We start from the raw sequence: 14,054 nt of genomic DNA, 5'->3' as shown, positions 1-14,054 counted from the left end.
TCCAACTAAAATGTTTAATATGTGGCATTGAGATCAAAGTTACATTGCTTTTATATTTTATATTCTAACAAGTAGAAGATTTTTGCTGTGAATTCACCCCTGTTGACTTTTGTTTGTGTGCAGTTATGTAAGCTTCCTAATGTATTTGTCTTTTCCTTTTCCTCTCAAACAAGATGTGATTTTCATCAAGGAAGGTCAACTGAGTGTGTATCACCAAAGACTATTTATGTATACACCTAGGATAAAACTCACTTGTGTACATCATAAGGCATTGCGTATTGATAGCCTTACAGTGTGTTATTAGCGTCTTCTCTGGTTGCCAAATCAGATTTCCCTGGAAGAGTTTGAAAAAAATATTTCTTGTTCTAGGCTCTTCGGCGTAACGGGAAACTGTGCTGCTTGTAGCAAGCTTATCCCTGCCTTTGAGATGGTGATGCGTGCCAAGGACAATGTTTACCACCTCGACTGCTTTGCATGTCAGCTTTGTAATCAGAGGTAAGCAGATTGCATTCTGCAAAAAACAGTAAATCTCTCTTCGCTGGCTATGTATTTAATAGGCAGGAATTATTTTAGTACACTTTACTTAAAGCAACTTATCTCAGCAGTTTTGTTTCCTGCAACCATTCATTCAGGGCCAGAAACATATCACTGAGAAGGAGAAGGGTCTCAAGGCTACCCTTCTACCCCAAAGAACTGCATCATAGAACAGGATGTGATAGGAAATGAACACTGAGATATATGAAAACGTTATAGAAGACTTTCTCTTCTTATTCATTCTTTATAGTTTTTCTGTCTTTTAAAAAGTAAGTTTAAAATATCTTTACTTTCAGTACTACTTCTGTGAGCAAACAAATTTACACTGAGGAAAATACACAGGAATTTGTGGCAGGCAGTGTGTATTCATCTTATTTTTCATACTTACAGTTGCCCTATCTCTTGATTTCTTATCTTGAATTTTAACCTTGTTATATATGTACTTTTCAAGTTGCTTCAAATCTCTTTGGGGACGAGGTCGGATACAATTATCAGCATCAGAGAGGCAGCATTGGACAATGGAAAGAGTATTGCACAGGGAATCTAGAAACCTAAATTCCAGTCTGGACTCTCCCTAACAAGATGTGTGAGCATAAACCAACTATTTTAGTTCTCTGTTTTCTCCTTTATAACATAAGGGAGCTGGATTAGTCAATATCAGAGAACTCTCTCATCTCAAAGTATTATGACTTCCTTCCGTTTTTCCAAAGGGAAAATAATAACTTTTAATTCTAGTGTGAGCTATATACTACCATACCGGTTTTACGTAATAAATGCGGAGGATGTTAGAATATTAAAATATACATATCATTAAAATACATTTCAAAAATTACTGCACTTGATGGATTTTAATGAAAATAAATTCAGCACAGGTGTGAAAACACCTGAACATGGAAAATATTCAGTAAATATTAGTTTTGTCAAGTTCTCAGTTACTATAATTGGCCGTTTTGCCGTTCAATGCAGTATCTTCTTACGAGGCGCTATAGAGTAGTAGAAAGAGTATGACGTTTACAGTGAGAACTGGATTCAGATTCCATCCCCACCATATGCTAGCTGTGCAGTCTTGCGTAAGTCAATTTCTCCGAGTTTGGTTTGCACATCCTTAAAATGGAGACGCTAACGTCTGTCCTGCAGATTTTGAAAATTAAATGAAAGAATTTATAAGTACCAGGAACACAATAGGTTCTCAAAAATTAGTTCTTTTACCCTGATATTTATAATTTACTTTTACCATATAATATTTCACTAACTTGATTTTTACATAAGATATCTCCTGCTAAATGTAGATGTTCAGAATCTGGCCTAGTATACCTCACAATGTATAATTTACCCAGGAAATAATTCAAGAAGTCATCTTGTAACATCTTGAGTCTTCCTAATAGATGTTTGGAATCAAAGTAGGTTGATTCAGTCTGTAGTGACACTTAGCCAAAAATAAATTAGCAAATGCACATATTTTTTAATGTAAGGATATGAATACAAGAACACAAATGTCCACACATCCTTACAGACTCATTAATATGCGTGAGCCTATATATGTGTATGTTTTAAAGGTATATTAGTAGTAAATTTAGAATATTTTTGTTTACTTACCACATTTCGTCCACTAATAGCATTTACTAACAATAGAATTATCTTTGTGCAACAATAATATTTACTGCTTTTCTACTTATAAACAATTACATATTTATAGTGGAAAATTTAGAAAATAGAAAGGGATAAAGAATAACATTGTCCCATGTCTCACTGTTCTAAAAGAAATTATTTTAATATTTTGGTATGTGGCTAACCATACATTTTTCTGTGCATATGTGGCAAATGATATATAGCATATACTTTATATTATACCCACATTTAAGCATCTTAAAGGAAAGTAACAAGGAAGAATCCTAATGTTTGTTACTTGGACATTTTCATTAATATAGGGTGCCTTTTTCCCTGCCTTTAAAAATTCTTTTATGATATTTTAAGCTTTCTTGTGTTCAGTTTTATGGATAAAGCTTCATATATTATTAAATCAGTCTTCTGTCATCAGATGTGTAGGTTGTTTCTTCAAGTTTTTATATCATCAGTATTATCAATCTAATGTGGACTTTATAAACAAATACTCAAATCTGTGTCAGGCTAAATTCACAGGAGCATAGTTAATTAGACAAACCATATAACAGTTTAAAGGCTTACATTATATATTGCCAAAGTGCTCTCCGGAAAAGTTATACCCGTTATTCTCACACCAGAAAAGAAAAAACAATGCATTCCCTCACATAAGTTCCAACACTGGGAATTATTATTTTAAAAGAAATCCTTGTCACCTTGAGGGATGAAAGATGGTATCTCATTATCATTTTTAATTAGCATTTATTTGATTACTAGTGACCCTTTGATATTTCTTCTATTAGGGAACTGCCTGTTTATTCCTTTTGTCCATTTTTCTCTTAGGGCAGGCTTACCTATTTTATACGTGTTCTACACAGAAAATTAAAACATCATTCAAGTGCTAAACCCAGCCTAAATTCTATTATGATGCAAAGTCATTGTAGGTTGTTAATGCTATTTACAAATCGTATATCAATTTTATTTCACCATTGAAATAAAAAGTTGCATTCACAATTACGTCTGTCTCCTCAGTGGAACTCAGTCAAGTAAGACAAACACTCCTAAATTTTGACTCTAAAACTGTTCACATTCTTATTGCTGCAGAATACTGTTCTAGTATCATTATTAAAGTACCTAATATATTTCTGTGTGCGCTTCATTTATTACATGCCATAATGGGACTGAATATCTTTAGTGCTGGTTATGCGCAATTAACACTTAGTTATCGTCTTGTCACTTCCATCCCTACAAGACAAACTTCTATAATGCAAGAAGTCAGCTAATCTTCATCAGTCAAGCAAAGCAGACAAATTTTGTTACTCTGAATCCAGAAGTTTTCAATATAGGAGACTCTCCTTATCCTTTGGCGTCTGCTTGGGAAATCTCTCCAATAAAGCCATCTGCCTCAGGAGCCTCTACTCATAGGAGCCAAATCATTGTCTTAGTATTGCACCTTTTCAAGTGACACACAAGGCCAATAGGTAATCTATAGGCACTTTCCCTTAAGCAAACTTTCTTAACCCCTGAAATTATGATTTTATAAATGCTTATGAATTTTACTTAGCAAGTCGTTTCATCTTAACTTTTAAATCACAATATCATTAAGATGTAAAGCATTTCTGAATGTTTAAAAAGGATAGTAGTAACAATGAACTTTCAAGATGGGTGATCTTCTCTGTCCTTTTTAAAAGGGTGTGGCTAAAAATGTGAATCCTGAATTAAAATCGAAAAGTCCATCTATTTTGAAAGGACCTGAAGAAGGTTATTTTGAACATCTTGTATGATAACTTGAATCTCATTCAGAATTGGAAAATTCTGAGTAATAGGTTAATTTCTTAAAGATGAGTAAGCCCCCCTTAGAAAATTCTAGGAAACTAAATGATGGTTTTATAAGAGAAGGGAAAAAATGCTTGTTTGTAATGAAATTGCCTCAAATATGTAGAACTGTGTAACATTAAAGAAAAAAAGCACTGTGCTAGGCTCTGTGGAAACAGAGGTGAATAAAATCCAGTTTCTCTCTTAGGGGTATTTAGAGCTTAGGGAGAGACAGGCCATCAAAGACTCACAGAAGAGAAGAATGTAATCGATGCTAAACATTTCTATACTGAGGGAAGAGAGGTCTGTCCTTCTTGAAGTCTTAAGAAAGCACCAAAGGGTTGATGTCCTGGGTGTTAAAGGACTCTCTAGGACTGGTTAGGATATAGGAAGTATGTCTGGTGGGGGGTGGAGGAAGTGAGGAAGGCTGGGTGCAGTGAGGAAAGGATTTTTCCAGACAGATGGAGCAGCCAGCAAGGCATGGAGGTGTGAAAACATGTAATGTGTTCCGGAAATGAAAAGTGGCTCAGTGTGCTCAGAGATTAGAGAGGGAGTTTGGTAGGGACGTGGAGGAGTAGGGGATAGAGAGAGGAAATTGTAAAGGTAGGAAATCAGTGAACTAAAGTCAACATGAGTCCAAATTTAAATTATTCATCAAAAGTATCTTTGTTCTTTAAGGCTATTCAGTTCTAGAATAAGTCTGTCTTAACCAACATTTGTGGCCCACCCACTTCAAGTGGTAGTACAGGTTATGGTGGTATTTCAGAGGGTTCAAAAGAAATTTAGCTCATGGTCATTTACCTCAGCACTGCTGCCCAGAGTGGGAAACCTGTTACACATTCATGAGAAAATTTGAAATGCCAAAGTAAATGACACACCAATAAATAAGTGCTTTGGGAAAGATCAGAATGAGTTGATGGGGTCAGGGAATACTGATGGAGGGAATGGAAACTAAAGAATTTTGATTGATTGATTGAAGTATAGTTGCTGTACAATATTATATGTTACAGGGGTACAATATCCACAATTTTTAAAGGTTATACTCCATTTATAGTTATTATAAAATATTGGCTATGTTCCCCGTGTTGTACAGTATATCCGTATAGCTTATTTTATACCTAATCGCTTGTACCTCTTACTCCCCTACTCCTATATTCCCTTAAAAAAAGAATTTTTAGAATTTAAGTAGATGGAAAAAAGAGAGAAATATCCCTGGCTAGGGAACAGCTAAGCAAAGGTGAGAAGATTATTGTTAGCAAATAATAATGAGAGCAAATTTTTATACAGTGCCAATCACACACAAGACATCTTTCTGTTTCACATGTGCTAACTCATTTAGTTCTCAAAATAACCCAGAAGTAGGTACTATTATTAGCCTCATTTTACAGATGAGGAAGCTGAAGTATAGAAAATTTAAATAACTTGCCCAAGATTACACAGATAGAAAAGGGTAGATTCAAAATTTGAACCCAGGCAGTCTGGATTTAATCTCTGGATTCAGAGCCAGTATGAGGACCCTGACCTGTTTCAAGATGAAGATTTTCTTTTCTGACAAAGTGGGTATAAATGGGAGTAGATATAGTGGAGTTAAAAAAAGGTAGATGCTAAATAATTGATAATGGGATTTGGGGTGTGGGTAGTGCAACTTGGTACAGAAAAGATTGTTGGGAATGCATTGTGTGATGACAACTGGGCTGGCATTGGGAAAATACAGTAAATTTGTTCACAAGTGTACAGTGAGTATATAACCTGCACTTCTTACTGAAAACAAAGTACAGTATCAAAATCTCCATCTTTTAGTAACTGAGTATGCTAAATAGAACAGTAGAGACATTGGAAATATGGACTGGATCCCCTTTCTTTTTAAAGTGCTGTGGAAATGGAAATTAATTATAATTGGCAGTCACTAACCTTAGGAAAATAAGATGACTAAGTTAACATTTTCATTCTTAAAAAGGATGTCACAAATGAAAGCTTCCTAGCAGAGGCATTTGATAACCCGCTCAAAACTACTCTAAGCCCCGTATTTTATAGCGATGATTTCTTAATTATTGTCTGTACATTTCAAGTCTCTAAGACCATATGAATTCAACTAGAGTTACTCCAAAATATCTGGAAATTAAATCTATGATTAATTCTAAAACATTAAGATTAGGTGGCTTAATAATCTGATTGGGCATCTTTTTATTCCTTAACATATTTTTTTAATGATGGCAGAATTAATTGAACTGACTATATCACAAGCGATTAAGATTAATTTATAAGGAAGATTATCAGTTTATTTTCAAGAATTTTAGCCTGACCTATTACTATATATATATACGCTATCCTCTGGCCATCACTATTTTTATAATATTTTTCTGAAATGCTAAATCTCATCAGGACCTGGTTACAGAACATTGGAAATTAGCCTTTCTTACAAAATCACAGTTATAGATCATTTTGTTAGGTGTCCGATATCTGCATTGCTATTCCTCTAATTTCTTCATGTTTATATATAGGACATTTTAAAGGAAGATATCAATCCTAATTGCAAAGCAATCATATTCTGTTCTTAACTATAGCTTTCAAAGCTATTTTGTTTGTTATTTGTGTGTGACATTCCTCACCTATGTTCTGTTTCATTTTGACCTTTAAGTAGAAATTGATATGCACATAAAAGGTACTTTATCCAGTTGACAACATATTAATAACAACATATCTTAGGTAGGAATATTTTAGATGAATTCCATTTGTATTGCAAACATCTCATTGAATAATAGGCTTTCTTTTGAAAAGCTATGTAAAGAAGTAATAATAATACAAAAAACCTGTATAACTTCATAGCCTCATGCTTTACTGCCTCCAGGTAAAAGCATGGATTTTTTAAAAATTGCTTTCAGTCATTTATTTATTTATTTATTTTTATAATTTTATCCCTCAGTTTATTTTATTTATTTATTTATTTATGGCTGTGTTGGGTCTTCGTTTCTGTGCTAGGGCTTTCTCTAGTTGCGGCAAGCGGGGACCACTCTTCATCGCGGTGCGCGGGCCTCTCACTGTCGCGGCCTCTCTTGTTGCGGAGCACAGGCTCCAGACGCGCAGGCTCAGTAGTTGTGGCTCACGGGCCCAGTTGCTCCACGGCATGTGGGATCCTCCCAGGGCTCGAACCCGCGTCCCCTGCATTGGCAGGCAGACTCCCAACCACCGCACCACCAGGGAAGCTCTATTTGTTTTTTTTTAATTGAAGTATAGTTGATTTACAATGTTGTGTTAATTTCTGCTGTACAGTGGAGTGATTCAGTTATACTATATATATATTCTTTCTTATATTCTTTTCCATTATGGTTTATCACAGGATACTGAATATAGTTCCCTGTGCTATACAGTAGGACCTTATTGTTTATCCATTGTATATATAATAGTTTGCACCTGCTAATCCCAAACTCCCAATCCATCCCTCCCTCCCCCTCCCTTCTCCTTGGGAACCACAAGTCTGTTCTCTATGTCTGTGAATCTGTTTCCTAGATAAATTCATTTGTGTCACATTTTAGATTCCACATGTAAGTGATATCATATGGTATTTGTCTTTCTCTTTTAGACGTACTTCACTTAGTATGAAAATCTTTCGGGACTTCCCTGGCAGTCCAGTGGTTAAGACTCCATGCTTCCTCTGCTGGGGGCATGGGTTTGATCCCTGGTCAGGGAACTAAGATCCCACAGGCCATGCGGCATGGCCAAAATTAATTAATTAAAAAATTGATGCAAAAAAATCCATGATGAACAAAAAATGAAAATTAAAAAAAATCTCTATGTCCATCCATATTGCTGCAAATGGCATTATTCCATTCTTTTTTGTGGCTGAGTAGTATTCCATTGTATGTGTGCGTGTTTGTGTGTGTGTGTGTGTGTGTGTGTGCGGGTGTGTGTGCGTGTGCGTGCGTGTGTGTGTGTGTATACACCACATCTTCTTTATCCATTCATCTGTGAAAACACAGTTAGGTTTCCATGTCTTGGCTATTGTGAATTGTAAAAGCATGGATCTTGAATCCAAAGAGACCAGGGTGCTTTTCCTTCCTCTACCATACACGTTCTAGCTATGGAACCTTGGGCAGGTTTTTAAAATTCTGGGAGGAAGTGTTAGGTTTTTCATCTGAAAAAGAGTGTTAATATTTACATTCTCAGCTGGATTTAAGGAATAAATGTGATCACTGTATATACATGCTTAGCCTTAGCACATGGTAAGTACTTTATAAAAGGTGATTATTTTAATTACCTACATTCCAAACATTGAGGGAAGGCTTTACATATTACATTTCTACTCTACTGCCAACTTACAGAACTTACTGATGTTAAAGATAAAAATCCTGAAGTTTCATTTTCAATATCGTGAATGGAAGGTTGGAATTTGAACCCTATTCATTGCAAATGTCTCTCTGCCTTTCATATACTTCTTATTTTAACATTCCTACCATCCAGTGATGTAGTTGTTTTATCTTACCCACAGAGAACTGACTCAGAGAGAGTATGAAATACACCCTATATCTTGCATTGAGTAGGTGAGAGCCACAGGGCTCAGGACCAAATCCCCAGGCTCTTGGCTCAGTGCTTTTCTCACTATAATTACTCTGATTGTATTAATCTACAAATAGAAATTACCTAAATTTCAAGGCCCCTGAAGGTAAGGATGACATGACACAACATGACAAAAAAAAACCAAAAACAAAACACGTTTTTATTTGATAGCAAATAGAATTTGGAGGCTTGTTAACAAATTAAAGCAAAATTTTAGACAGTATGGAGTTGAAAAAGTACTTCCAGTTTAGTCGGTTTTTAGGGGAAAAAAAGATTCAATAATAACATCAGCTGGAACACGAGAGTATTTAATTAAAATTATTTATTTTTGATGGATATTTTATTATTAGCTTATTAGTCAGTTCAAATTAATTTCAACATTAATATAAAGTGAAAAATTTGAACAGTAATCAAATATATTCTGCATGCTACTTTATATAATCTCACATAAAAGGTAAGTATCTAATCTGGCTACTTACCCCTGCCCAACAAAAGAAATATTTCCTTTTATTCAACATATCTTAATGATCAGGATAATCTACAAAACCTGGTTTATTCAAACACCACTTTTTAAGCACAATATTTCAAGTTTATAGTTTGCAACTAATAAAAAGAAGATATACTTAAAGTCCAAACTTGAATGTTCATTGTATCCAATAGCCTTGACCACAAACAACTGCAGGATTTCAAGATCAGGGCATAGTCTGTACTTTCAATCAACATCATCAGCAGGCAGTAATCCTGGGGAAAAAAAGTAAATTCCACAAATAAACAGACCAATCTTCCTTTAAGAGGAAAGCTAATTCTTTTCAATCTACTTTTTTTATTACACTATTTTCCCCTCTATCTACTTAGCTAGAATAAGGATAAATTTCCAAAGCTACCCAGTTGGAAAATAAATAGGTTCGCTGTTTGTCTAGCATTCCAATCTTTGCAAATGTAAATCAGCCCAACTGCTCCTCATTTAAACGTTCAACTTCACAAAACATTAAAGGGTGGCTTTCATGACACAATTTAATCTATCCACTAAGATTTCTGCTTGAACATCATTTGAAATTGACTATCTGATAAAGAGAGACCACTATCAAAGGTCAGTGAGGTCAACTTATATAATTACAAGTAGTTTTACTGGGTCAACTCTACCAGACACTGCTGTTTGAAGGTTAAATTGTTACAATTAAAAATATATACAAATCTCCCCATAGTTACTTTATTGTTAAATGTACTGGAAACAGCACAAGCATTTTTTCTGATCTTAATTGTGTCCAAAGTGTCACCACTGGGAAATTATACAAAAAGAGCACTTATTAAAAACATTACAATCTTGCACATTAAACAGTGCTTTATAGAATAAAATACATAATTAGCTACTGGAAACTAGTTTATTTATCACATCAGTATTAAGAAGTTCATCAGGTTACTCCCTTTGGTTTAATTGGAAGTACTCTAAGAAATACATTTACTACTTCATAGTTGGTGAACTTGCCACAAACAAAGGAATATGGCCCAGCATCTGAGTCTGATGCAAAAATAACTTTCACTTCAGAATGATTACTTCCAAATTACGAGAATTTAATCACATTTTAATAACAGAGTAAAAGGAAGCTTTAAGTGAGAAGCTCTAAAGTGGGCTATTTTCTAATCATTTGATTCATTTTAATGCCTTTTACTTTTTTTATAAAATGGATAAATGGGCAGTGATGAAAGCTTCCATAATCACTGCTGTGAAATATTATTATCATTGTTTTAATGGGTGTAAATATAGATCAGTTCTTTTTTTCTTTCCAATATGGTAAAAAAAAAAAATCACCTTTGCTGCCCAAGGTGTTTTCCTCAATGTTCTTATGAGTTTTATATATAAAAGTAGGATTTCAAATTTTGTGTGTAGCATTTCCTTAAATGACCAGAATGGTTTAATTTTGACGACAAGGCAATTTTCTAAGCCAAACTTTCAAACTCAGGGAATTACCATAAATTGAAATGATGAAATGATGATTAGGAAAAGAAATCTTCAAATCTATAGATCTGAGTGAAGTCATCTTAACCATTTTATTTTTGTAAATATTTTCAGATTTTGTGTTGGAGACAAATTTTTCCTAAAGAATAACATGATCCTTTGCCAGACGGACTACGAGGAAGGTTTAATGAAAGAAGGTTATGCACCCCAGGTTCGCTGATCTATCAACATCACCCCATTAAGAATACAAAGCACTCCATTCTTTTATCTTTTTTGCTCCACGTGTATATAAGAATTGACACAGGAACCAACTGAATAGCGTAGATATAGGAAAGCAGGATGGTTATATGGAATAAAAGGCGGACTGCATCTGTATGTAGTGAAATTGCCCCAGTTCAGAGTTGAATGTTTATTATAAAAGAAAAAAGTAATGTACATATTGCTGGATTTTTTTGCTTGCTATTCGTTTTTTTTGTGTCACTTGGCATGAGATGTTTATTTTGGACTATTGTATATAATGTATTGTAATATTTGAAGCACAAATGTAATACAGTTTTATTGTGTTACCATTTGTGTTCTGTTTGCTTCTTTGTATTGTTGCATTTAGTACAATCAGTGTTTAAACTTACGGTATATTTATGCTTTCTGTATCTACCAGCTATTTTAAATGAGCTGTAACTTTCTAGTAAAGAATTGAAGAGCCAATCTCACTAATGATACACATATAAAGCAAGTCTATCAACATTAAAAATACTGAAAAAGAAAGACACACAAAGCATTTTAGCAACGTCCACTTATTGCCACAATGATTTAGAGTCTATCAGTGTTCTCATTATCACCCCCTATTTTCAGGGGGTTAAAGATCAGCTTTAAAAAAATGCATAAAAATTTCATCTTAAAGCACTTTCATTTTTTACCAACGTGAAAAGTGCCATTTTTAGAATAACTTTAAAGCTTAACAGTTATCCTTTTAATACCCTTTTTTGTGTGTGTGCTCTTTACCTAGTCAATGGCTTTGTTTTGTTTCCTTCAGCCATTCACCGCTTATGTGAGCTAGTGCCTTTGGGTATCATGTAAAAATTTTCCAAAGGGTTACTTTAAAAAAGGGTTACCACAATTATGAGATAATTTTAAAATGATAAATTTATCATACAAATTTTGCCCAGATCTCTCCATAAGAGATAAGCGTATAATAACTTTATGATTTGATACATTTCTGGCACCAAAAGGTTTTGAGTGCGAATCTACTGAAACCATGATAATGCACATGGAATCTATGATCCTATTTGAGGAGTGAAGTCACTTTTGATCAGAGCGGGATAGTGCTCACAGAATCTTCTAGAAGAAGAGAAACAAAGGGATCGATAAAAAGCTGAGAACTGGTGATTATATATTTTTCTGTATTTACCTGCCACTTATTTTAATGTTCAAAAGTGAACACTTTAAAAGTTTGATGTGTCTTACTCTCATTGCTTTCTCTAAGTAATTAGCCGCTCAGAATGTATCACACTTGGGCTGAAATCTGTCATTCCATTTTTTTTAAAGGTGAAAGATTATTCCCTTATCCACATGATAGCTGATAAAAAAGAAAGCTTGCTAGAAACAAAAATTATGGAGACTGATTATTTAAATTACAATTAAGGAAATAAAGTTGTGACTGTGTTCTCTTCTTTGGGGTTGCTCACACTTTGTTTCTTTGCTTCCGCTCTTTGTACTCAAAACTACTTTTCAGCAGATCTGATTCCTCAACAGGCACAATGAAGCACATTTTTACTAGAGCAACTTTTAGTGCTGTGGGCTTTCTTTTTTCTTTTCTTTTTTTTTCTTGATCACTTGTATAGGATACAATATTTCCCAGTGTTACTTGCATACATACTTTGTCCTGCCGAATATGCATTGCAGATAAAAATTAAATGTGATACCTGAATTCTTGGTTTGGGGCCAAAATATTAAACTGAAAAAAACATGCTGGTGTGGATTTGAGTTGTTTTCAAACAAAGCTTTACTATGAACATGCATGTGACTCTGGATATTGCCTCTCATTTTTAAGAAAATAGTTCTGTGAAAAGTGAATGATATGTATTTTTACAGATGCTTCATGGTTGAGTGTTCAAGTCACATGTCCTCCAAATTTGAGATATACCCCCAAAAAAGAGTTTCAAAAATAGCAGTTTGGGGCCTACAAAATAACTATGGGTATTGTTTTAGCCTTTGAGCCTTACATTTATTTCATGAAAAGACTTGCATAGCCAAAACCAAAAAATAGCAAAACAGAACAAATGGGAGGAAGGTGGGGGAGATATGTAAGAAGTGGTTTTCCTAACACAGCCCTGCTAATCCCCATTAAGAGTTGTTTGAAATTCATGTGGATGTAAAAATGTAATTGTCCGTGTCTTTTTGCATCATCTTTTTTAGATTTAAATGGTTTTGCATATGCTTATCAATATGTCAAAATACTTGTAGATTGGGAACAAACTTCTCTCAGCTTCTTGAAGCTGTTCAATTATCCCTGCCACCCAAAGACCAAACAAGGTCTTTTGCTTAATCCTTTGGGAATTAATTCTTATGCTTTTTACTACAAACAAAATTACTCACCTGGTTTAAAGATTAAGGCCTTAATCTCCTTAGATTATCTTTAATCTCCATAAAATGGTGGAACAAGACAGAAATAGGCCATTTTACAGCTAATTGCCCATAAATAGTAGCATTTTTGACTGAAGTACTAAGCTAATTGTCTCGACTACTCAAAGTCCCTGAACTGTTGTCAACTTTCCTCTTTGTGTTGTGTAGCCCTGACGTCACTTAGCTTGTTATCTGAAGCCTCCAGTAGAACATCTCCGATGGAGCATTGATTTCTCAAGCAGCGAAAGCTCCCTTTCCAACACGCTTCTCATGTAGGCTGCCTATGATGAGGGACCAGGCACTTGCACTCCACTAGAGTGCTGGCTGAGTTTAAAAGCTGACCTGTGTTTGTAATTTCACTTTCATCTTGCTTAATAAATATCTGCTGGATTCTTTCATTCATTTTTTTAATATTCAGGTTTAGGTTTTTAATAAAAGGGGTATTACAATATTTGATTGCACTTAATGGGCAAAATCTAAGATGATATCTAGAAAGCATACTATGAAAAAGGAAAAGAAAAGTGTGTAAGGACATTTACTTTCAAAAGGTAAATCATAAGCAGACAAAGTACCTCAAATGCATTCTCCAAATATTATATTTAGGATCTCTGAGCTAGGTAGTTTGTTGCTACTTACTTTTGTGGGGAAAATAAAACTGTCAAAAATGAAGGTAGCAATTGCTGGGTATAATTTTGTACATTTATACAAATTTTAAGGGATCTTTCTGAAAGCAACCGTGTTGCTCTTGTCAGACTAAATTTCCAATTTCCTGGTTCCTGCATAATGAATTAAAACAAAAAACTCAACAAAATCCTACATTTTCAGGAAGAATGTTGTTCCTTCACTGAACCAGGGTGCTAAAAATTACATCTGTAGTAAAGCACACCATACGCAAGTGATTTCTTTTTAACTATCACTTTAGGCAAACCATTCTCTGGATAGTCACTTAAACAATTTCATAGAAATGATACTG

General features: G+C 34.4%; 1 protein-coding gene across 1 annotated transcript in view; it reads left to right on the top strand.

The window, feature by feature from the left end:
* Window positions 1-10,991, top strand: part of LMO3 (LIM domain only 3) — a 57,474-nt gene extending 46,483 nt beyond the window's left edge. Inside the window, exons 5-6 of the mRNA XM_059934509.1 lie at window positions 370-495; window positions 10,574-10,991. Of these exons, the coding sequence (XP_059790492.1) occupies window positions 370-495; window positions 10,574-10,679 (232 nt within the window). The 3' untranslated portion in view covers window positions 10,680-10,991. The remainder of the gene's footprint in view (window positions 1-369; window positions 496-10,573) is intronic.
* The last annotated feature ends 3,063 nt before the right edge of the window (window positions 10,992-14,054 follow it).

This window comes from Balaenoptera ricei, chromosome 10 (genome assembly GCF_028023285.1).
Source record: "Balaenoptera ricei isolate mBalRic1 chromosome 10, mBalRic1.hap2, whole genome shotgun sequence".
NCBI lineage: Eukaryota > Metazoa > Chordata > Mammalia > Artiodactyla > Balaenopteridae > Balaenoptera > Balaenoptera ricei.
This window is presented reverse-complemented; position numbering and strand designations above follow the sequence as displayed.